At 38.9% G+C, this 23,560-nt stretch overlaps 1 protein-coding gene across 1 annotated transcript in view; it reads left to right on the top strand.

Moving 5' to 3' along the window:
• The window catches only part of KCTD9 (potassium channel tetramerization domain containing 9), an 86,778-nt gene that overhangs the window by 23,979 nt on the left and 39,239 nt on the right, over positions 1 to 23,560 (top strand). The window contains exons 4-6 of the mRNA XM_068974194.1: positions 1,763 to 1,859; positions 2,464 to 2,522; positions 2,729 to 2,857. Coding sequence (XP_068830295.1) covers positions 1,763 to 1,859; positions 2,464 to 2,522; positions 2,729 to 2,857 — 285 coding nt within the window. The remainder of the gene's footprint in view (positions 1 to 1,762; positions 1,860 to 2,463; positions 2,523 to 2,728; positions 2,858 to 23,560) is intronic.

Below are 23,560 nucleotides of genomic sequence, written 5' to 3'. Positions count from 1 at the left end.
TTGATTCCTCTAGCTCCACTCTTCTTTCTCAAGATTGCTTTGACTACTTGGGGTCTTTTGTGTTTCTATACAAATTGTGAAATTTTTTTGCTCTAATTCTGTGAAAAGTGCCATTGGTAATTTGATGGTGGTTGCATTGTATCTATATATTACATTTGATAGTATAGTCATTTTCACAGTATTGATTCCTCCAGCCCAGGAGCATGGAATATCTCTCCATCTGTTTGTGCTGTCTGTGATTTCTTTCATGAGTGTCTTGTAGTTTTCTGTACACAGCTCTTTTGCCTCCTTAGGTAAGTTGAAATCTAGTAAATACGTTTCATCTCTTCCTTCATTTCTTTTTGATTTTTAAAGTTTCCCCTTTCATCTTTTACCTCCTTTCAGGCATTATCTGTGGTGTTCTTTCACTCCTGTTTCTTGTAATCTTCATTACTGAAATGATTTTTCTTTTTACTTCTGAGTTCTCTTGTCCCATTTCTTCATTTTTGGTTCTGGTTTATATTATTTACCTCTTTTAGCATATTTGAAATATTATAGTTTACCTATTTTATGGGTATTTCTGCCACATCCTTATTATCTATAGGGATGTAGTCTTCCTTTTTAAAAATAATTTTGTATGGGAGTTTCTGTTCCTCATTTTTTACATGAAATTCATTTTCCTTTACTGGAGAAGGACAGGCTAACTTAGGAAAGTTTTCCTAATTTCATGGCTTTAGGTTTGCCTTTTTCTGTTTAATGTGAAGTATTGAAAAATATGGGGATTACCTTCTTATGTATCCTGGTTCTGGTGGACCTAGTTGACTTTTATTATCTTTTTTTAAAATTTTTTTTAATTAAAGGATAATTGCTTTTACAATATTGGTTTCGTTTCTGCCATACATCAACACGAATTAGCCATAGGTATATATATATGTGCCCTCCCTCTGGAAACTCCCTCCCTCCTCCCACCCTTTCACACCCCTCTAGGTTGCTGCAGAGCTTAGGTTTGGGTTCCTGAGTCATATAGCAAATTTCCATTGGCTGCCTATTTTATGTATGGTTGTGTATGTTTCCCTGCTGCTGTCGCCGTTTGCCTCACCCTCTCCTTCCTCCCCTCTGCCTGTGTCCGTAAGTCTGTTCTCTGTGTCTGCATCTCCATTGCTGCCCTGCAAATAGGTTCATCAGGACCATCTTTCTAGATTCCACATATATGTGTGTTAATATGTGATATTTGTTTTTCTCTTTCTGACCTACTTCACTCTGTATAATAGACTCTAGGTTCATCTACCTCATAATACTGACTTCGATGTGTTCCTTTTCCCAACAACTTACCCTCAGTGTGGGGCTTTTTTCCTAGGTGGGAGTTTTGAGAGTTCATTTTCAGCCCCTTCAGATCTTACTGCACACTACTTGAATCACCTGCAGTTAAGAGTGGGCAGACCCCTCCACTTCCGGGTGGTTGTTCTCAAGTAGATTTGCTGAGTTTTGAAGTGAGTCTTTACGGATTACTTTGGAATTCTTAGGATCATTACATACCCTGCTGTTGCTGTCAAAGAAGCTGATGCCATAGCTGCTGTCCTAGCTGTCAGTGCTGGTGGTATACCTTAGACTTAGTTTTGTTTTTGATGCTATCTATGGGTACAGGGCTTGCTGTCCTAGTAGCTCTGCCATGCTTTCTGTGTGTGTTTTTGGTTTAAAAAATTATGGTATTGCCATCTTCCCCAAATCACCAAATTAATGCCTCCCCAAATTAATGTTTATTTTTTCTACCTGTCATCTCTAGATCCTCAGACAGATTCTAAACTGCCTGAAGGGCTGTCAGGATCTCACACAGACTGGCTCACATTAAATGTTGGAGGGCGGTACTTTACAACCACACGGTAGGTGCACATGCACGTGTGTGTCAGCGTGGTACTATATGCTGTCTGTCCTTTCCTTCAGAGTACTGATTTCCTTAGAAGATATTCCAGTGCTGCTTAAATATACTGTGTGATTTGAAACCAATTTTTAGAAAGATTTTTTTTTAAGAGTAGAAAAATGGCTCATAAGTCATTCCAGAGAAGGCACAAAAAGCATGAATTTAGCATTTTTAGAATGTGTTTTTAAAATATTGAGCAATATACTTGTAACACAAGTAAGAAAATTAACAACACTGAAATTTTAAGACACAACTGCTTATACTAAAGGGATAAAAACAGCCTACTTTAGAGCATGAAAATTGTGATATAGTTGCGTGCTAGAGGGATAGATTAGCATTGAAATTAAAGTCAACTAAATCGATGTTTAAATCAAAGGAAGTGCCAGATTAGAAGAGATTTTGATAAATGGCAACTTACTGCACATTTTTGTCTCCCAGCATCACTCCTCCCAGGTTATAGCATGCATCTTTTTGAGAGAGCAGCTGAGATCAAGTATACTCTTGACTTAAATATGTTTGTTTATAAAGACAAATGGAGAAATCCATTTTTTTCCCTGAATTCTTAGGAGCACTTTAGTGAATAAAGAACCCGACAGTATGCTGGCCCACATGTTTAAGGACAAAGGTGAGTGCAGTCCATAATTTTCCCATTTTGCGCCTGTAGCTATATTGACTTTATAAACTCCTGTCCTTCTGTACTTTTTAATGGTATTGGTAATAATCTGTACAAGAGTAAAAACATACTGGTATGCTACACAGTTTCCTTCCTATAAATTTCTGACTTTATTTTTTGCTTATCGGGGGGCTATCTTCATTTTGTTGGCCCCACAGGTGTCTGGGGAAATAAACAAGATCATAGAGGAGCTTTCTTAATTGACCGAAGTCCTGAGTACTTTGAACCCATTTTGAACTATTTGCGTCACGGACAGCTCATTGTCAACGATGGGATTAATTTATTGGGTGAGTTTTCAATGTAATTCCTTATATTTTTGTAAGTTTTGGATTTATACTTTCTTTTTAACTAGCTTAGTGTAATGTATTTTCATTAAGTAAAATTATCTTTTTCATTTTTAAAACTAAATGCTTTAATGTGTGTGTGAATATATACTGTTACAGAGGTATAGCCACAGGTAAATGGCTTTTCACGTATGTATATAACCGATGAATTCCAGTTTGGGATTCTAAATAGACTTAGAATTTATCAGTAAGCACTCTAAAGGATTTTATTATTCTTTTAAAATCTTGTTTGTTTCCTTTCTAAGCTGTTCTCTATTTGTTTTTGGCTGCGCTGGGTCTTCGTTGCTCTGTGCAGGCTGTCTCTGGTTGCGGTGAGCAGGGGCTCCTCTTTGTGGCAGTGTATGGGCTTCTCGCTGCGATGGCTCCTCTTACGTGGAGCACAGGTTCTAGGAGCCCTGGCTTCGGTAGCTGGGGCACTTGGGTTTAGTTGCTTCATGGCACATGAAGTCTTCCTGGACCAGGGATCAAACCCATGTCCCCTGCATTGGCAGACAGATTACCCACGTTGCCACCATGGAAGTGCCTGTTCTTTTTAAAAATTGCATTATCAGTGTGACTTGGATTTGGGTTATGGACCTTCCCATTATATTGAGAAGTAAGGTCAAGAGAGGAAATTATACTTTGGAATCATAGGATTGGATTAAAATCTTGATTCTACAACTTACTACAAGATTAACCTGGGGACAGTCTGAGTCCCCTTTGAAAACTGTTAAAAATATTCTCACCTCAGGACTTCCTTGGTGGTCCAGTGGTGAAGACTTTTTCTTCCAGTTGCAGGGGCTGTGGGTTCAGTTCCTGGTCAGGGAATTAGGAATGCTGCACTGCGTGGGTGGGACAAAAAACAAAAAAAACACTCATCCCTGACTGTATAGTGAGATTCCTGTTAACATTCATGATGACAGTGAACATGAGAATCCTTATAAAGTAGTTCACAAGCCTCTGCCAAGTGACAGAAGCCAGTCTATCCTGTGGAGTGGTGGGGAAGGTGGTGATCTTAGGGCAGTTTGTTTTCAGGGAGATGTGTGGACTTAACGTTCCAGAGCAGTGATTTTTAAGGAAAAACTGAAAATATAACGTTTTATGCAAAATCTTCTGACTTTTAAAATGCTACTCCGCAAACACATGAGAATCAGCCTGGGGGATGTGAGCATACAATCCCGATGTTGTTGAATGGCATAGGAGTTAAACGTGTGGACTGGAGTCAGGCAGTTGTCGTTCAGTCACTTAGTCGTGTCTGACTCTTTGCAGCCCCATGGACTGCAGCATGCCAGGCTTCTCTGTGCTTCACTATCTCCCACAGTTTGCTCAAACTCATGTCCTTTAAGTCAATGCCATCCAACCATCTAATTCTCTGTTGCCTCTTTTGCCTCCTGCCCTCAATCTTTCCCAGCATTAGGGTCTTTTCCAACGAGCAGGCCCATTGCATCAAGTGGCCAAAGTATTAAAGCTTCAGCATTAGTCCTTTTTGAATATTCAGGATTGATTTCCTTTAGGATTGACTGGTTTGATCTCCTTGCTGTCCAAGGGACTCTCAAGAGTCTTCTCCAGCACCACAGTTTGGAAACATCAATTCTTTGGCGCTCAGCATTCTTTATGGTCCAGCTCTCACATCCGAACATGACTATTGGAAAAACCATAGCTTTGACTATACACACTTCTGTCAGCAAAGAGATGTCTTTGCTTTTTAATATGCTGTCTAGGTTTGTCATAACTTTTCTTCCAAGGAGCAAGTGTCTTCTAATTTCATGGCTGCAGTTACCGTCCACAGTGATTTTGGAACCCAGGAAATAAAATCTGTTTGTATGGAATGGTGGGACTGGATGTCATGATCTTAGTTTTTTGAATGTTAAGTTTAAAGCCGGCTTCTGTACTCTCCTCTTTCACTGTTTTCAAGAGGCTAATTAGTTCCTCTTTGCTTTCTGCCATTAGTATGGTATCTGAGGTTGTTGATATTTCTACTGGCAATCTTGATTCCAGCTTGTGATCATCTGGCCTGACATTTTTCATGAGGTACTCTGCATAGAATAAACAGAATGATAATATACAACCTTGACATATTCCTTTCCCAGTTTTCAGCTCAGGTTCTAACTTGCTTCTTGACCTGCATACAGGTTTCTCAGGAGGCAGGTAAGGTGGTCTGGTATTCCTATCTCTTAAGAATTTTCCACAGTTTGTTGTGATCCACATTCTGGAATTCCCTTGCTTCCTCTGTGATCCATCAAATGTTCGTAATGCAATGTCTGGCAATTCCTCTGCCTTTTCTAAACCCAGCTTGTACATCTGGAATTTCTAGGTTCATGTACTGCTGAAGCCTAGCTTGAAGGATTTTGAGCATAACCTTAGTAGCATGTGAAAGGAGTGCAATTGGCACTGCCCTTCTTTGGGGTTGGAATGGAAACTGACCTTTTCCAGTCCTGTGGCCACTGCTGAGTTTTTCAGATTTGCTGGCATAGTGTGTATGGCACTTTTACAACATCATATTTTAGAATTTGATATAGCTCAGCTGGAATTCCATCACCTCCACTAGCTTTGTTTGTAGTAATGCTTCCTAAGGCCCACTTGACTTCACACTTAAGAATGTCTGGCTGTAGGTGAGTGACCACGCCATCGTGGTTATCTGGGTCATTAAGACCTTTTTTGTATAGTTGCTCTGTGTATTCGTGCCACTTCTTAATCTCTTCTGCTTCTGTTAGGTCCTTACCATTTCTGTCCTTTATTTTGCCCATCCTTGGATTAAGCGTTCACTTAGTATCTCCAGTTTTCTTGAAGAGATCTCAAGTCTTTCCCATTCTATTGTTTTCCTCTATTTATTTGCATTGTTCTCTTAAGAAGGGTTTTGTTTTCTCTCCTTGCTGTTCTCTGGAACTCTGCATTCAGCTGAGTATATCATTCCCCTTCTTCTTTGCCTCTCGCTTCTCTTCTTTCCTCAGCTATTTGTAAATCCTCCTCAGACAATCACTTTGCCTTCTTGCATTTCTTTTTCTTTGGGATGGTTTTGGTCACCTCTTCCTGTACAAACCTCCATCCATAGTCCTTCAAGCACTCTGTCTACCAGATCTAATTTCTTGAATCTATTTGTCACCTTCACTGTATAATCATAAGGGACTTGATTTAGGTCATACCTGAATGGCCTTTTGGTTTTCCCTACTTTCTTCATATAAGTCTGAATTTTGCAATAAGGAGCTCATGATGTGAGCCACAGTCAGCCCCAGGTCTTGTTTTTGCTGATGAATAGAGCTTCTCTGTCTTTGGCTGCAAAGAATGTAATCAGTCTGATTTCTTTATTGACCATCTGGTGATGTCCATGTGTAAAGTCATCTCTTGTATTGTTGGAAAAGGGTGTTTTGCTGTGACCAGTGTGTACTCTTGACAAAACTCTGTTAATCTTTTCTCTGCTTCATTTTTAGTCCAAGGCCAAATTTGCCTGTTAACTCCAGGTATCTCTTGACTTCCTATGTTTACATTCCAATTCCCTATGATGAAAAGGACATCTTTTTTGGTGTTAGTTTTAGAATTCTTATAGGTCTTCATAGAACTCGTGAACTTCAGCTTCTTTGGCATCAGTACTTGGGGCATAGACTTGGATTATTGTGGTGTTGAATGGTTTGCCTTGGAAACCAACTGAGATCTTTCTTTGATTTTTGAGATTGCACCTAATTACTGCATTTCAGACTCTCTTGTTGACTACGAGGGCTAATCCATTTCTTCTAAGGGATTCTTCCCCTCAGTTGTAGATGTTATGGTCATCTGAATTAGTTCTCCCATTCCAGTCCATTTTATTTCACAGACTCTTGATATATTGATGTTCACTCTTGCCTTCTCCTTCTTGATCACCTCTAATTTACCTTGATTCATAGACCTATTCTAAGTTCTTATGCAGTATTGTTCTTTATAATGTTGGACTTTAGTTTCACACCAGACACATCCACAACTGAGCATCGTTTTTGCTTTGGCCCAGCTGCTTCACTCTTTCTGGAGCTATTGGTAATTAATTGCCCTCTGCTCTTACCCAGTAGCATATAGGACTCCTTCTGCCCTGGGGGGGCTCATCTTCGGGTGTTATATCTTTTTGTCTTTTCATACTGTTTATGAGACTCTTGCAGCAAGAATCCTGTAGGGGTTTGCCCTCCCTCCTCCAGTGGACCACATTTTGTCAGAACTCTCCACTGTGACCCATCCATCTTGGATGGCCCTGCACAGCATGGCTCATAGGTCGATTGAGTTATGCAAGCCCATTCACCATGATAAGACTGTGATCCACAAAGGGGCACAAACTCTATAATGAAACACGAAACACTCAATAACTTGCATTGTTATCATATTAAATTTACATTGCCTACCCAAAGCCAGTGTTCTTTGACAGCCTGGAGGGATAGGGTAGGGAGAGAGCGGTGAGGGGGATTCAGGATGAAGAGACCAGTGTATACCTGTGGCTGATTCATGCTGATGTATGGCAAAAACCATCAAAATATTTGTAATTATCCTCCAGTGAGAATAAATTAATTAAAAGATGATATGGGTTGACCCTATCATCTAGCTCCACAATGACTCATATTCCTCTTGTTCTCTTTCATTCTTTACCTTCTGCCAATGATTGCTCTAAGCTTCTAGCCTATGTTTCATTTCAGCCATTCTGCTGTAATAATTACTATAAAAATAAACAGTGATCTTTGCTTATACAAATCCTTATCTTTTCACCACCTGTATCCCTCTGCCACTTTTCACTTTAATGGGCACCCTCTCCTCCTGAGAACATTTAAACTTCAGCTTTATATGGCCAGTGGGCTCTTTTATGTTTCCCACTTTCATTTCTCCCTGTCTCATTGATAGCATTTCATATCCTACCTGCCTAGGAAATGACATTGGAAGTGTAAATATTTCCATGCTCCCTCAGACCTCAGCAAGGCAGGCTGTTCCCAAGCTGGGCCTGTTTTCCCTTTTTTGTGTTTCCCAGCCATTGTTGTTATTTATTCAGTTGTTCAACAAACACAGAGTTCTCTAGTGGATTCATTTGGCTTCACATTGGTGCATGCGATTATTCGGATTGGCCAAAAAGTTCATTTGAGTTTCCATGCACATATAGAAATCCTGAATGAACTTTTTGGCCAACCCAGTACTTGCTTTAAAATGATCTCTAGTTAACATATTTGTCTTTCTCCTACTTTTATTTCTTGCTTTTCTAATTTGTATATTCATTAGTGAGTATTTTTTTACCTTCATGATTTCCCCTTGTTCTCTACCTTTAATGACCTTCAGTTTTTCAATAAATCATCTTTCTTTACTTGTATTTGTCTTGAAAATCCTCTCCCTGACTTAAATCATCTTTTCTCTGCTTCCTTGCTAAATCTCACCTAAATCCAGTTATTTTTTTAGCCTGAGAACTTTTCTGGCATTTCAGTGTTTATTTAAGATTTTTGAACCCTAATTTAATAAAATAATTAGTGATCTCAAATGTAGAAAACTATGTAATCTAAAAGTAATCAAGGTGTGGTCGTTTATTGAGGACCAACCATGTGCCAAGCATTTGAGCAGAGAATGTATAGATGATCTCTTTCAGTAATTCTGACAACTCTGTAAGGAAGGTGATAGTATCCCCATGTCACAAATGTAGAAACTTTAGAAAGAGATTCAGTAGCTTCTCTAAGACAAAGCACAGAACTAGAATCCTGTTATAATTTATTTCTGGCTGTGATGGGTCTTGACTGCTGCATGGGCTACTCTGTAGTTGCTGTCTGCGGGCTTCTCATTGCAGTGGCTTCTCGTTATGGGTCACATGCTGTAGAGCCTGCAGGCTTTAGTAGTAGCTCATGCGGCACATGAGCTCTCAGTAGTTGTGGCTCCAGGGCTCTAGAGTACAGGCTCGATCCTTGTGCCACATAGTCCTGGCTGCTCCACGGGCTATGGGATCTTCCTAGACCAGGTATTGAACCCGTGTCTCCTCCATTGGCAGGTGGATTCCTTACACCTCTGCCACCAGGGAAGCCCCCGAGCTGGGATTTAAATTCAGGTCATGTTGTGCTAAAAGAAAAAGCACTAAATATTTCTTCCTGTTCTCAGCTGTCAAATTTTGTGTTTATAAGACTTTTCTGGACATTTTTGAGATTTAGTTCTGAACCTCAAGGTAAAAAAAAAGTCCTTACAACCTTCCCTAGGAAGTTCTGATTTACTCAGAAAATCATAGCCCACTGAAAGCAAGGCTGTCTGGCACCCTTTTCTGGTGGTTCTCTACCTGGGGAAGAGTGGCGAGTGGCTGGCCCTTCATGAGGACTGAGGAAACGAAGCCTCCTTGGTGTGGATGAAAACTGTTCCGTCAGAGTGGCCACCTGAGCACTGTGCTAACAGTCATGTGACTTGTGTTTTGCAGTTGGAATAGTGAGGGTGGAGCTTGTTATTTCTACAAAGATCATTTGTTGTTCAGTTGCTAAGTTGTGTCTGACTTTTTGGGACTCCATGGACAAAGATTATACCCTTCTCAAATAACTTGTTTGGTTTTCCTATATCTACCTATAGTTACCCTTATTACCTTTGAACTATATGAAAGGGAGAGATTACATCTCTTATTTCTATGTGATTTTTGCATCTTTAGTAGTTTTTTTACATGTAGACTCAGAAAACTGAATGGCTGAGGTCCTCATTTGAAGGAAAATTGACTTCCAAATTTATTCCCACCTAATCTAATGAAGATGTTTATTGACAGATGTGAGAAAGTACATATACCAAGCCACGTAGAGAAGGTACAGATTTTTTTTTGCCAAAGAAAAGTAAGTGATAGATAAGATCTGTTTTGTCATGTAGAAATCATTTGTTAAAATTTATATTATTGAAGTATAGTTGATTTACACTGTTGTGTAAATTTCTACTGCACAGCACAGTGATTCAGCATACCTACATAGACATTATTTTTCATATTCTTTTCTGTTATGGTTTATCACAGAATACTAACTATACTTCCCTGTGCTAGACAGTAGGACCTTGTTTATCCACTCCGTATGTGATAGTCTGCATCTGCTAATCCCAAACACTGAATCCTTCTCTACACATTCTCTCTTCCCCCTTGGCAAACCACAAGTGTGTTCTCAATGTCAGTGCATCTGTATTTTGTTTTTGTAGATAAGTTCATTTGTGTCATATTTTAGATTCCAAATATAAGGGATATCATATGATACTTGTCTCTTCTCTGTCTGACTTAATTTCACTTAGTATGACAATCTCCAGGTTCATCTGTGTTGCTGCAAATGGCTTTATTTCATGCTTTTTTATGGCCAAGTAGTATTCCATTGTATATGTGTAGCACATCTTGATCCATTCATCTGTTGAAGGACATTTAAGTTGTTTTCATGTCTTGTTTGTTTTTGAAAAAATTTTTTTGAAAAATATTTGATTAACAGTGTTGTGCTAGTTTTGGGTGTACAGCAAAGTGATTCAGTTTATATTTACATCTCTCTTTTTCAAATTGCTTTCCCATTTAGGAAAACATTTAGGAAAAAAATTGTTATCCCATTATAGGATATTGGGCAGAGTTCCCTGTGGTCATGTAGTAGGTCCCCACTGCTAATCTGTTTTAAACATAGCAGTGTATACATGTAAATCCCAAACTTCCAGTCTATCAGTCTCCCCATCCCTCCCACTGGCAACTGTAAGTTTGTTCCCTAAGTCTGATAGTCTGCCTCCACTTTGTAAATAGTTCACCTGTATCATTTGTTTAGATTCTACCTGTAAGTGACTTATATGACATTTGCCTTTCTCTGTGCTTCGCTCCAGTATGATAATCCCCAGGTCCACCCATGTTGCTGCTAGTGGCATTATTTCATTGTTTTTAATGGCTGAGTAATATTCTACTGCATGAATGTACTACATTTTCTTTTGTTTTGTTATTTATTTTTTAGTTGGCGTAGAGTTGCTTTACACTGCTGTGTCAGTTTCTACTGTACAGTAAAATGAATTAGTCATACGTATATCCCTTCTTTTTTTAGGATTTCCTTCCCATTTAGGTCACCACAGAGGTCCCAGTAGAGTATCCTGTGCTACATAGTAGGTTCTCATTAGTTTGTTTTACACGTAGTACTGTATATATGTCAATCCCAACCCACCCCCAGTTTGGTCCACTTCTCTTTTTTTTCCCTTGTTATCCATGTTTGTTTTCTACATCAGTGTCTATTTCTGGTTTGCACAAAAGATTACCTATACCATTTTTCTGGACTCTACATATATGTAGAGTCCAGTTTTTCTCTGACTTCAGTCTAAATGATAGTCTGTAGGTCCATCCACATCTCTGCAAATGACACAGTTCAGTTCCTTTTTATGGCTGAGTAATGTCCATTGTATATATGTACCACATCTTTATCCATTGATGTTTTGTTGTCATTTAGGTTGGTTTAATGTCTTGGCTCTTATAAATAGTGCTGCCATGAACATAGGGGTGTATATGTCTCTGAATTATACTCTTGTCTGGATGTATGCCTAGGAGTGGGATTGCCAGATCATATGATAATTCTGTTTTTAGTGTTTTGAGGAATATCTGTATTGTTTTCCATAGTGGCTGTACCAATTTGCATTCCCACCAACAGTGTACAAGAATTCCTTCTCCATACCCTTTCCTGCATTTGGTATTTGAAGTACTTTGATGGGCTTTCTGAGCAGTGTGAGATAACTCATTGTAGTGTTGATTGCATTTTTCTAATACTTAGTGATGTTGAGCATCTTTTCATGTGTCTGTTGACAGTCTATATTTCTTCTTCGGAGAAATGTCTGGATCTTTGGCCCATTTTTTGATTGGGTTGTTTATTTTTTTGTTATTGACTTATGTGAGCTGTTTGTATATTTTCAAAAGTAAGCCCTTGTTTGTTGCCTCATTTGCAAATATTTTCTCTTGCTTGATAGGTTGTCTCTTTTTTTATGGCTTCCTTTGCTGTGCAGTGCTTATGTTTGATTAGGTCCCATTTGTTTATTTTTGCTTTTATTTCCATTGGTCTTAGGAGACTGACTTAAGAAAACATTGGTCCAATTTATGTCAGAAAACGTTTTATGTTCCCTCCTAGGAATTTTTATGGTGTCATGTCTTATGTTTAAGTATTTAAGCCATTTTGAGTTTATTATTGTATATGCTGTGAAGGGTGTGTTCTAACTTAATGATTTACACGCTGATGTCCAACTTTCACAGCACCAGTTACTCAGGAATCTCTCTTCTCCCTTGTATATTCTTGCCATCTTTGTTGAAGATTAATTGACTAGAGGTGTGTTGGTTTATCTCTGAGCTCTTTTTTCTGTTCATTGGTCTATATATCTGTTTTCGTGCTAATACCATGCTGTTTTGATTATTGTAGCTTTGAGTATTATCTGAAGCCTGGCAGTTAAGCCTGCTGCATTGTTTTGTTTTGTTTTGTTTTGTTTTTTTCCTTCAGTATTCCTTTGGCAATTCTGGGTCTTTTATGGTACCATATAAATTTTAGGACTTTTTTTTTCTAGTACTGTGGAAAGTCTCATGGGTAATTTGATAGCGATCAGACCAACCAGTCCATCCTAAAGGAGATCGGTCCTGGGTGTTCATTGGAAGGACTGATGCTGAAGCTGAAACTCCAATACTTTGGCCACCTGATGCGAAGAGCTGACTCATTTGAAAAGACCCTGATGCTGGGAAAGATTGAGGGCAGGAGGAGAAGGGGACGACAGAGGATAAGATGGTTGGATGGCATCACCGACTCAATGGACATGGGTTTGGATGGACTCTGGGAGTTGGTGATGGACAGGGAAGTCTGATGTGCTGTAGTTCATGGGGTCACAAAGAATTGGACACAATTGAGTGATGAACTGAACTGAACAGTAAATCTGTGGATTACTTTGGGGAGTATGGCCATTTTAATAATATTAATTCTTGCAGTCCATGAGATTTTGATATCTTGGTGATCTTTGAATCACCATCAATTTCATATATGAATGATGAAAAAGTCTTTTACCTCCTGTTCATATTTATTCTTAAGTATTTTATTTTGTTTCAGGCATTTTAAAAGGGAATTTGTTTTTACATTCACTTTTTGCGTAAAGATGTGCAGCCAATTTCTGTATGTTAATTTTGTATCCTGCTACCTTGCTGAGTTCATTTTATCAGTTCTAGTAGCTTTTCTGTGGAATTTAGGGTTTTCTAAATATAGTATCAGGACTTCCCCAGTGACTCAGCAGTAAAGAATCCACTTGCAGTGCAGGAGCTGCAGGAAACGTGGGTTTGATCCCTGAGTGGTGAAGATCTCCTGGAGGAGGAGATGGCTACCCACTCTAGTATTCTTGCCTAGGAAGTCCCATGGACATAGGAGCCTGGCAAGCTACAGTCCTTTGGGTCACCAAGAGACAAACAGGATTGAAGTGTCTTACCACACAGGCACATATGTTCTGTCAATTCATCTAAGTATAATGATAGTTTTACCTCTTCCTTCCAATTTGGCTATCTTTTATTTCTTTTTCTTGTGTGTTTGCTGTGACTGGGACTTCCTATGCTATGTTGAATAGAAGTGGTAAGAATTGGCAACCTTGTTTTATTCCAGATTTCAGTGGAAGGGTTTTCACCTTTTCATAGTTGAGTATTATACTGGCTATTTATAACTGTTGTCATAAATAGCATTTATTATGTTGATATATGTTCCCTGTATACTCAGTTTGGTGAGAGGTTTTTTTTTTTTTTTTTAATCGTGAATGGGTGTTGAATTTTACCAAATGTGTTTTCTGTATCTATTGAGATGACCGTGTAGTTTTTGTCTTTTCTTTTTTGATGTAGTGTGTCACACTGGTTGATTTGCATATGTTGAGCCATTCCTGTGACCCTGGGATGAATCCAAGTTGGTCATAGTGTATGATCTTATTAATATGTTTTGGATTCGGTTTGCTTTTATTTCAGTGAGATATTTTATCAAATATATTGGCCTATAATTTTCTGGTAGTGTCTTTTTCCTGGTTTTGGTATTTGGGTGATGGTGGCTTCACAGAATGTCTTTGAGAGTGTTTCTTCCTCTTCAGTCTCTAGGATGAGTTTAAGAAGGATCAGTATAAGGTCTCCTTTGATGTTTGGTCAGCTTTGACAATGAAACCATCTGGTCCTGGACCTCTGTGGGTTTTTTTTTTAAGTTACAGATTCTATTTCATTTGTAGTGATCAATCTGTTCAAATTATCTACTTTTAAATTCAGTTTTGGTAGTCTTTCGTTTCTAGAAATCTGTCCATTTCTTCTCCATTGTCCAATTTGTTGGCAATATAGTATTCTTTTATGGTTCATAGTATTCTCTTAGGTTTTAATTACTACAGTGTCCATTGTTATTTCTCCTTTTTTATTTCTTATTTTATTTATTTAAGGCTCTTTTCTGTGAGCTTGGCCAGAGCTTTGTTGATTTTGTTTACCCTTCTAAGGAACCAGTTCTCAGTTTTATTGATTTTTTTTTTTCTAATGCTTTTTTTAATCACTGTTTTATTTATTTCCTGTCTGATCTTTGGGCTTCCCAGGTGACTCAGTGGTAAAGAATCCGCCTGCCAATGCAGGAGACGTGGGTTCACTCACTGGGTCGGGAAGATTCCCTGGAGAAGGAAATGGAAACCCACACCCGTATTCTTGCCTGGGAAATTCCATGGACAGAGCAGCCTGGTGGGCTGCAGTTCCTGGAGTTGCAAAAGAGCTGGACTCTGCTTAGCGCCTACACCACAGCAACAAGGACAACAATTTGATCCTTATTGTCTCCTTCCTTCTGCTGACGTTAGGTATTGTTTGCTCCTCTTCTGGTTCTGTTGCGAGGTGTTTGAGGTTCGCCTGTTTTTGAGGAAGGCTCGTTTTACTCTGAGCTGCTTGGCTGCACCCTGTAGCTTTATAGTTATGTTCTCATTGCCATTTTTCTCATACTTTTTAACTCCCTCTTTGATTTTATCATTGAACTGTTGGCTTTTAATAACATGTTGTTTAGTCTCCATGTAATCGGTTTTTTCTCATTTCTTTTTCTGTGGTTGATTTCTACTTTCATGTCAATGTGTCAGAAAAGATGCTTGAAATAATTTCTATCCTCTTAAATTTGTTGAAGATTCTTTTTTCCCTCTATGTTATCAGTCCTGGAGAATGTTCCATATGCATTTGATAGAATGTGTATTCTGAGTTTTCTAGACAAAATGTCAATGTCTAGAAAACTTAAAGATGTCAGTTAAGTCTTAACTGTTCTGTCATATCATGTAAGACCTCTGTTGCCTTTTTGATTTTTTGTCCAGAACGAGTGTCTGTTGATGTGAGTATGATGTTAATATCTCCTACTATTATTATATTCATATCAGTTTCTCCCTTTATGTCTATTATTTGTTTTATGTATTTTAATTCTCCTAAATTGGGTGCATATGTGTTGATGAGTATAATATCTCCTTCTGTATTGGTCCTTTTGTCATTATGTATTGTCCTTCTTTATCTTTCTCTGTGGCTTTCTTTTAAAGTCTATTTTGTCTGATACGAACATTGTGTCTCCCACTTTCTTGTCATTTCCATTTTCTTTCCCTCACATTCAATCTATACTTGTCCTTTGCCCTAATGTGAGTATCTTGTAGGCAGCCTGTTGTAGGCTTTTCTTTTTTTAATCCAATCTGCCACTCTGTTTTTTGATTGGAGCATTTAGTCTGTTGATGTTTAGGATGATTATTGATAAATATATATTTATTAGTATCTTAAACCTTCTTTCATGGTTGATTTTTATATTTCTTTTCCTTGTCACTTTTCCTGTTGTGGTTTGATGATTTTCTTTTGCAGTACGGTTCTGTTCTTTTTGGTCTTTGTACATCTATTATGCATTTCTGATTTGTGGTTACTCTGTTTTTCAAGTGTGTTAACCCCTTATGTGTACTTCCTTTTGAATGATTGCCATATAATCTCAAACACATTCCAAAAAAAAATGTACGTTTTCTTACTTACCTCCCCACATTTTATGATTTTTATGTCCTCTTGTACATCTTCATGTTTATCATTTGCTATTCTTTGTGGTTATCATCACTTTCACAAAATTTGGTAAGTAATTTAATTTCCAGTTATGATTTTTTTCTTTCCTGTATATTCTTGCTTCCCTTCTATTTATAGAAGACCATTCATTATTTCTTTTAGGATACATTTTGTTGTTGTTGAGTCACTAAGTCATATCCAACTATTTGTAAACCCCATGAACTGCAGGAAAGCCAGGCTTCCCTGTCCTTTACTATCTCTTGAATTTGCTCAAATTCCTGTCCATTGAGTTGGTGAAGCCATCCAACTGTCTCAAACTCTGTCACCCCCTTCTCTTCTTGCCCTCAATCTTTCCAACATCAGGGTCTTTTCCAATTAGTATTGATATATTATTTTAACTTTTGCTTGTCTGAGGAATTCTTTATCCTGCCTTCTATTCTAAATGATAATCTTGCTAGTTAGAGTGCCCCAGTTTGCAGATTTTTCGCTGTCAGGATTTTGACTATATCTTGCCATTCCCTTCTGTCCTGCAACATTTCTGAAGAGAAACCAGTTGATAACCTTACACAGATTCCCTTATAATTAGCGCTTTGTTTTTCTCTTGCTGCCTTCAGAATCTTCTCTTTAACTTTTTAATAAATTTATTTTTAATTGAAAGATAATTGCTTTACTTATATTCGTTTGGTTTCTGCCACACGTCAGCATGAATTACCCATAGGTATACATTCTCCTCTCCCTCTTGAGCCTCCCTCCTATCTCCTCCCACCCTTTCCCACCCCTCTAGGTTGTTACAGACCCTCAGTTTGAGTTCCCTGATTCATACAGCAAAGTTCCACTGGCTGTTTTACATATGGTCATGTATATACGCTACTGTGCTACTCTACATTTGTCTCACCCTCTCCTTCCTCTCCACACCACCCACGTCCATAAGTCTGTTCTCTGTGTCTGCATGTCTGTTGCCCTTCAAATAGGTTCATCAGTACTATCTTTCTATATTCCATATATTGGTGTTCATATAAAATATTTGTCTTAGTGTGATCTGTTTGGGTTCATGTTGTTTGGGATCCTCTGCACTTCCCATACCTGCATATCTGTTTACTTCTTTTGGTTTGGGAAGTTTTCAGCTATAATTTCTTCAAATAAATTTTTGATTCCCCTTTTATCATCCTGTTCCATTTTGAATGTCTATTAGGTGTACACATTGGTATGCTTTATAGACTCCATAGGTGTCTTAAATCACTTTCATTTTTTTTTTTTTTAATTTGCCTTTCTTTTTGCTCTTCTGATTGGGGGATTTCCATTATTCTATCTTGCAGATCATTTATTTGTTCTTCTTTATTATTCAACCCGCTGTTCATTGCTTTTAGCTCAGCTTTCATTACAGCAATGAGTTTTCTGATTTTCCTTGTCTCTTCGTTATTTTTTCTAGTTCCCTTTTATATTAATCTGCATTTGTATTGGTAACCTTTCTTAACTCCTTTGGTGTTTTCATTATGTCTTTGTTGAACTCAGTGTCTGTTAGACTGAAGAGGTCTGTTTCATTTTTCATTCTTTCAGGGAATCTTCTTGATCTTTTAATTGGAGTGGTTACCCTGCATCTACATTTACTTGAGTTTGTCTTGCTTGACGAGTTTAGGAGAAACAGGTATCTACTGTGGCTTTGGGGTCTATTATTATGTGGGAGCATCCTGCGTAGCTTGTGTGGGTTTAATATTTTTGGTGTAAGGACTGATTTTCATATGAAAGCCTGCTGCCTGTTTCCTCAGTCAGTGCTTACTGTTATCCCCTTGATAAGGGGGTGTCACTGGTGTGGTGACTAAAGCCTGCACAGGATGTTCGGGGGGGCCTCCTCTTTGTGGTTTCACAGCCCTCTCACAGGTAGGGTCTCCTCCCTACTTGTTGGAGTGGAAGCCCACAGATGTGTTTCTGAGCTGTGGTGCAAGGTAGTTGATACTGAAGCACTGCTGGGGAAGGGAACCGCTGAGTATTGCTCCGCTGGAGCTGTCCACTGGGGAGTGTGTTCTGTGGTATAATAACCTGTCACTGTTATGCAGGCTCACAAAATACACTGTTGTTGGCATTGCCCTCAGTCCCATCTCTGTTGTGGGAATGCAGGCAGTCAGGGTTGGCGTCTCTTTTGCCGTGTGTTCACAAAGCCACAGAGCAGATCTGCCAGCAAAGATCCACTGAAGTGAGGTATGAGGACTGCTGTGGTTGTGCCCCTGGACGCACCGTAGGAGTGTGGAAACAGTCCATACTCTGGTCCAGCCTCCACATGCATGTGCCCACAAAGCCCACAGCTGCTAAGGCCAGCGCCATCCCAGCCATGGGAGTACCTGCTCTCCACTTGGATGTTATGTAGGTGCTGAGTTTATGAAACTGGCGACTGTGATGTAAATCTCCACAGCTGCGTTTCAGCCCCGCTTGTACCTCTAGGCAGTCCACTGGCATCCCCCAGAGCTCCTAGAGGTAGTGCCAAGGCAGCTGAAAGCACACAGAGGAAGAAACGCCAATGACTGGCCTCTCCCTCCCTCCCTTGCTCTTTAAGAAAGGCTTCCCTTCTATGGCAGGCCTGAAATTCTTCCACATACCCCAATTTCAGCCTGTACCATGCTTCAGCCCCTTCAGGCTATCTCCACACAGCCAACCCCAGTCCTCTCCTGGGTCTGTCCTTGAAACTCAGGTTTCATCACTCAACCACTGCCCACACCAGCAGACTCATATCTCAGGGGAGCACAGAGTGGTGACCCGGACCATCTGTGCAGGTCTTTCTGTGTTCTGCCTGCTGTATCCTGGCTGCTGCACTCTCCTCCAATCCTCTGTTGTTATTCAGTCACTAAGTTCTGTCTGATACTTTGCGGCCCCATGGACTGTAGCAAGCCAGGCTTCCCTGTCTTTGACTAGTTCCCGGAGTTTGCTCAAACTCATGTCCATTGAGTCGGTGATGCCATCCAACCATATCATCCACTGTCGCCCCCTTCTGCCCTCAATCTTTCCTAGCATCAGGGTTTTTTCAGGTAAGTTGGCTCTTAGCATCAGGTGGCCAAAGTATTGGAGCATCAGTCCTTCCAATAAATATTCAGGGTTGATTTATTTCCATTAGGATTGACTGGTTTGATCTTCTTGCTGTCCAAGGGACTCTCAAGAGTCTTCTCCAGCACCACAGTTTGGAAGCATCAAGTCTTCAATGCTCAGCCACCTTTATGGTCCACATGGTCCAGCTCTCATACATGACTAATGGAAAAGCCATCAGTTCAGTTCAGTCACTCAGTTGTGTCCGACTCTTTGCGACCCCATGAATTGCAGCACGCCAGGCCTCCCTGTCCATCACCAACTCCTGGAGTTCACTCAGACTCAGGTCCATCGAGTCGGTGATGCCATCCAGCCATCTCATCCTCTGTCGTCCCCTTCTCCTCCTGCCCCCAGTCCCTTCCAGCATCAGAGTCTTTTCCAATGAGTCAACTCTTCGCATGAGGGGGCCAAAGTACTGGAGTTTCAGCTTTAGCATCATTCCTTCCAAAGAAATCCCAGGGCTGATCTCCTTCAGAATGGACTGGTTGGATCTCCTTGCAGTCCAAGGGACTCTCAAGAGTCTTCTCCAACACCACAGTTTAAAAGCATCAATTCTTCGGCACTCAGCCTTCTTCACAGTCCAACTCTCACATCCATACATGACCACTGGAAAAACCATAGCCTTGACTAGATGGACCTTAGTTGGCAAAGCAATGTCTCTGCTTTTGAATATGCTATCTAGGTTGGTCATAACTTTTCTTCCAAGGAGTAAGCATCTTTTAATTTCATGGCTGCAGTTACCGTCTGCAGTGATTTTGGGGCCCAAAAAAATGAAGTCTGACACTGTTTCCACTGTTTCCCCATCTATTTGCCATGAAGTGATGGGACCGGATGCCATGATCTTCGTTTTCTGAATGTTGAGCTTTAAGCCAACTAAATGGATTTTTGTGGGCAAAGCAATGTCCCTGCTTTTTAATACATTGTCTAGGTTTGTCATAGCTTTTCTTCCAAGGAAATGGCAACCCACTCAAGTACCCTTGCCTGGAAAATTCCATGGATGGAAGAGCCTCATAGGCTCTATTCCATGGAGTTGCAAAAAGTCAGACGTGACTGAGTGACTTCACTTTCACTTTCTTCCAAGGAGCAAGTTTCTTTTAGTTTCATGGCTTGAAGTCACCATCTGCAATGATTTTGGAGTACAAGAAAACAAAAGTCTGTCATTGTTTCCATTTTTTCCCCATCTATTTGCTATGAAGTTGATGGGACCAAATGCAGTGATCTTAGTTTTTTGACTATTGATTTTTAAGCTAGCTTTTTCACTTTCTTCATTCATTTTCATCAAGAGGCTCTTTAGTTCCTCTTCACTTTCTGCCATTAGCATGGTTTATTGGGTGCTATTAGAGTGGTGTCCTTTATTGTGGCCATCCTTCCATGAAATGTTCCCTTGGTATTCCCAGTTTTCTTCAGGAGATCTCTAATCTTTCTGATTCTATTGTTCTCTTCTACTTCTTTGCGTTGTTCTTTGAAGAATGACTTATTATCTCTCCCTGCTTTTCTCTGGAACTCTGCTCCTTTGATTTATCTGTTTTTGTTCTAGTCCCAAGCTGTTTTGATTACTGTAGCTTTGAGTATTACATGAAATCTAGGAGAGTTATGCTTCCTGCATTGTTGTTTTTCTTCAGTATTGCTTTGGCAATTCTGGGTCTTTTATGATTCCATATAAATTTTAGGATTATTTTTTTCTAATTCTGTGAAAGGTCTCTTAGGTAATTTGATAGGGATTGCATTAAATCTGTAGCTTGCTTTGGGCAGCATGGGCATTTTCACAGTATTAATTCTTTCTGTGATAATGTGACATCTTTCATGTCCTTAAATCACCATCAGTTTCCTTTATTAATCACCATATAAGTCTTTTATGTCCTTGTTGAGATTTATTTCTAAGTATTTTAATTCAGGCAGTTTTAAAATGAATTATTTTTATATTCGCTTTTTGATACCTCATTGTTAGTGTAAAGAAGTACAACCAATTTCTGTATGTTAATTTTGTATCCTGCTACCTTGCTGAATTCATTTATCATTGCTAGTAGTTCTTCTGTGGAATCCTTAGGGTTTTCTATATATAGTGTAAGGGTTCCTCAGTGGCTCAGTGATAAACATCCACCTGCAATACAGGAGCTGCATAAGATGCAAGTTTGATCCCTGGGTCAGGAAGATTGCTTGGATGAGTGCAACAGTATTCTTGCCTAGAAAATCCCCATGGAAAAAGGAGCCTGGCGGGCTCCAGTCCATAGGGTCACAAAGAGTCACATACGACTGAAGCAACTTAGCATGCACATGCACATATATATTATCGTTTCATCCGAATATAATGACAGCTTCACCTCTTCCCTTCCAGTTTGGATACCTGTTATCTCTTTCTCTTATATGATTGCTATGGATAAGACTTCCCATACTGTGTTGAATAAAAGTGGTAAAAGTGGGCAACCTTGTCTTAATCCAGTTTTTAGTGTAAAATAAAGGCTTTCAGCTTTTTGCCATTGAGTATTATATTGGCTCTGAGTTTCTTATAGGTTGATATATGTTCCCTCTATACTTAATTTGGTGGAGAATGTTTTATCATGAATGGGAGCTGAATTTTATCAAATGGTTTTTCTTTATCTGTTGAGATGACTGTGTAGTTTTTGTCTTTTCTTTATTTGATGTAGATTGATTTGCGAATGTTGGGCCATTCCTGTGACCCTAGGATGAATCCAGCTTGGTTATGGTGTATGATCTTTTGTACATGTCTTTGGATTTGGTTTGGTAATGTTTCAGTGAGAATTTTTTTCATCCAAATTATCAAATATATTGGCCTAAATTTTCTTTACTGGTGGTGTCTTTTTTCTTATTTTGGTATTGGTGGCTCCACAGAATGTTTTTGAGCGTGTGCCCGCCTCTTCAGTCTTTAGGATGAGTTTAAGAAGGATCAGTGTAAGTTCTTCTTTGCATGTTTGGTCAGTTTTGACAGTGAAGCCATCTGGTCCTGGACCTTTGTAGGATTTTTTTTTTACAGATTCTATTTTGTTTGTAGTGATCAGTGTGTTCAAATTGGTCTGTTTTTTAAATTCAGTTTTCGTAGGCTGTACTTTCTAGAAACGTGTCCATTTCTTCTGGTTTGTCCAGTTTGTTGGCATGTAGTATTCTCTGATGATTCATAGTATTCTCTTATGATTTTTAAAATTTTTAACATATCAGTTGTTATTTCTTGTTTTTCATTTCTTATTTTGTTTATTTAGGTCCTCTCTCTTCTTTCTTATGAACCTGGCCAATAATTTGTAAATTTTCTGTACCCTTTTAAAAAACTAATTCTTGGTTTTATTGATTTCTTTTTTTTATTGCTTTTTAGAATTTAATTTTATTTCCTGTCCGATCCTCGGGCTTCCCAGATGACTCAGTGGTAAAGAATCTGCCTGCCAATTCAGGAGATGTGAGTTCAATCACTGGGTCAGGAAGATTCCCTGGAGATTAAAAACGGCAATATTTTTGCCTGGGAAATCCCATGGACAGAGAGCATCCTGGTGGGCTATAGTCCCTGGGGTCTCAAAAGAGTCGGACACAACTTAGTGCTAAACAACAGCGGTAACAACAATCTTATCTTTATTTCCTTCCTTCTGCTGACTTTTAGGTATTGTTTGTTCCCTCTTTTTCTAATTCTTTTATATGATGTTTGTTTGAGATTTCTCTCGTTTTTTGAGGAAGGCTCGTTTCGCTAAGAACTGCTTTTGCAGCATCCCATAGGTTTTGTATAGTGGTGTTTCCATTGCCATTTGTCTCATAGTTTATAATTCCTTCTTTGATTTCATCCTGAACCATTGTTTTGTTAACAGTGTTGCTTAGTCACCATGTATTCATTTTTTTCTCATTTCTGTTCTGTGGTTGATTTCTACTTTCATTTCACTGTGGTCAGAAAAAATACTTGAAATAATTTCCATCCTCTTAAATTTGTTGAGAATTATTTTCATGCTAGTGTGTGATCAGTCCTAGAGAATGTTCCGTGTGCACCTGAAAAGAATGTGTATCCTACATTTTTTGGATTTAATGTCTTGAAATTGCAAATTAAGTCTGACTATTCTGTTGTATCATGTATGATCTCTGTTGCCTTATTTTCTGTCCAGAACAGCTGTCCATTGATATGAGTGGGATGTCAGTGTCTCTGAGTATTACTAAATTTCCTATCAGTTTCTCTCTTCATGTCTCTTACTTAGTATTTATTTTATGTATTTTAGATCTCATAAATTGGGTGCATATATGTTCATGAGTGTAATACCTTCTTTTTGTCTTGATCCTTTTGTCATTACATATTGTTGTTCTTTACCTTTGGCCTTTGTTTTAAAGTTTATTTTGTCTGATGCAAGCTTTATCACCCCCACTTTCTTGTCATTTTTGTTTGCTTCCCCTCACATTCAGTCTATATGTATCCTTTGCCCTAAAGTGAGTCTGTCATTGGCAGCCTATTGTAGGTTCTTGTGTTTTTAATCCAGTCTGCTACTCCATGTTTTTTGATTGGAGCATTTAGTCCGTTGACATTTAGGGTAATTATTGATAGATATGTATTTATTACCATTTCAGACCTTCTTTTCCAGTTGACTTTTGTATTCTTTGATCTTTTCCTCCTTCTTTTTCCTTCTATAGTTTGATTTTCTTTTGCATTA

The sequence above is a fragment of the Capricornis sumatraensis genome, chromosome 6 (genome assembly GCF_032405125.1).
Source record: "Capricornis sumatraensis isolate serow.1 chromosome 6, serow.2, whole genome shotgun sequence".
Classification (NCBI taxonomy): domain Eukaryota; kingdom Metazoa; phylum Chordata; class Mammalia; order Artiodactyla; family Bovidae; genus Capricornis; species Capricornis sumatraensis.
This window is presented reverse-complemented; position numbering and strand designations above follow the sequence as displayed.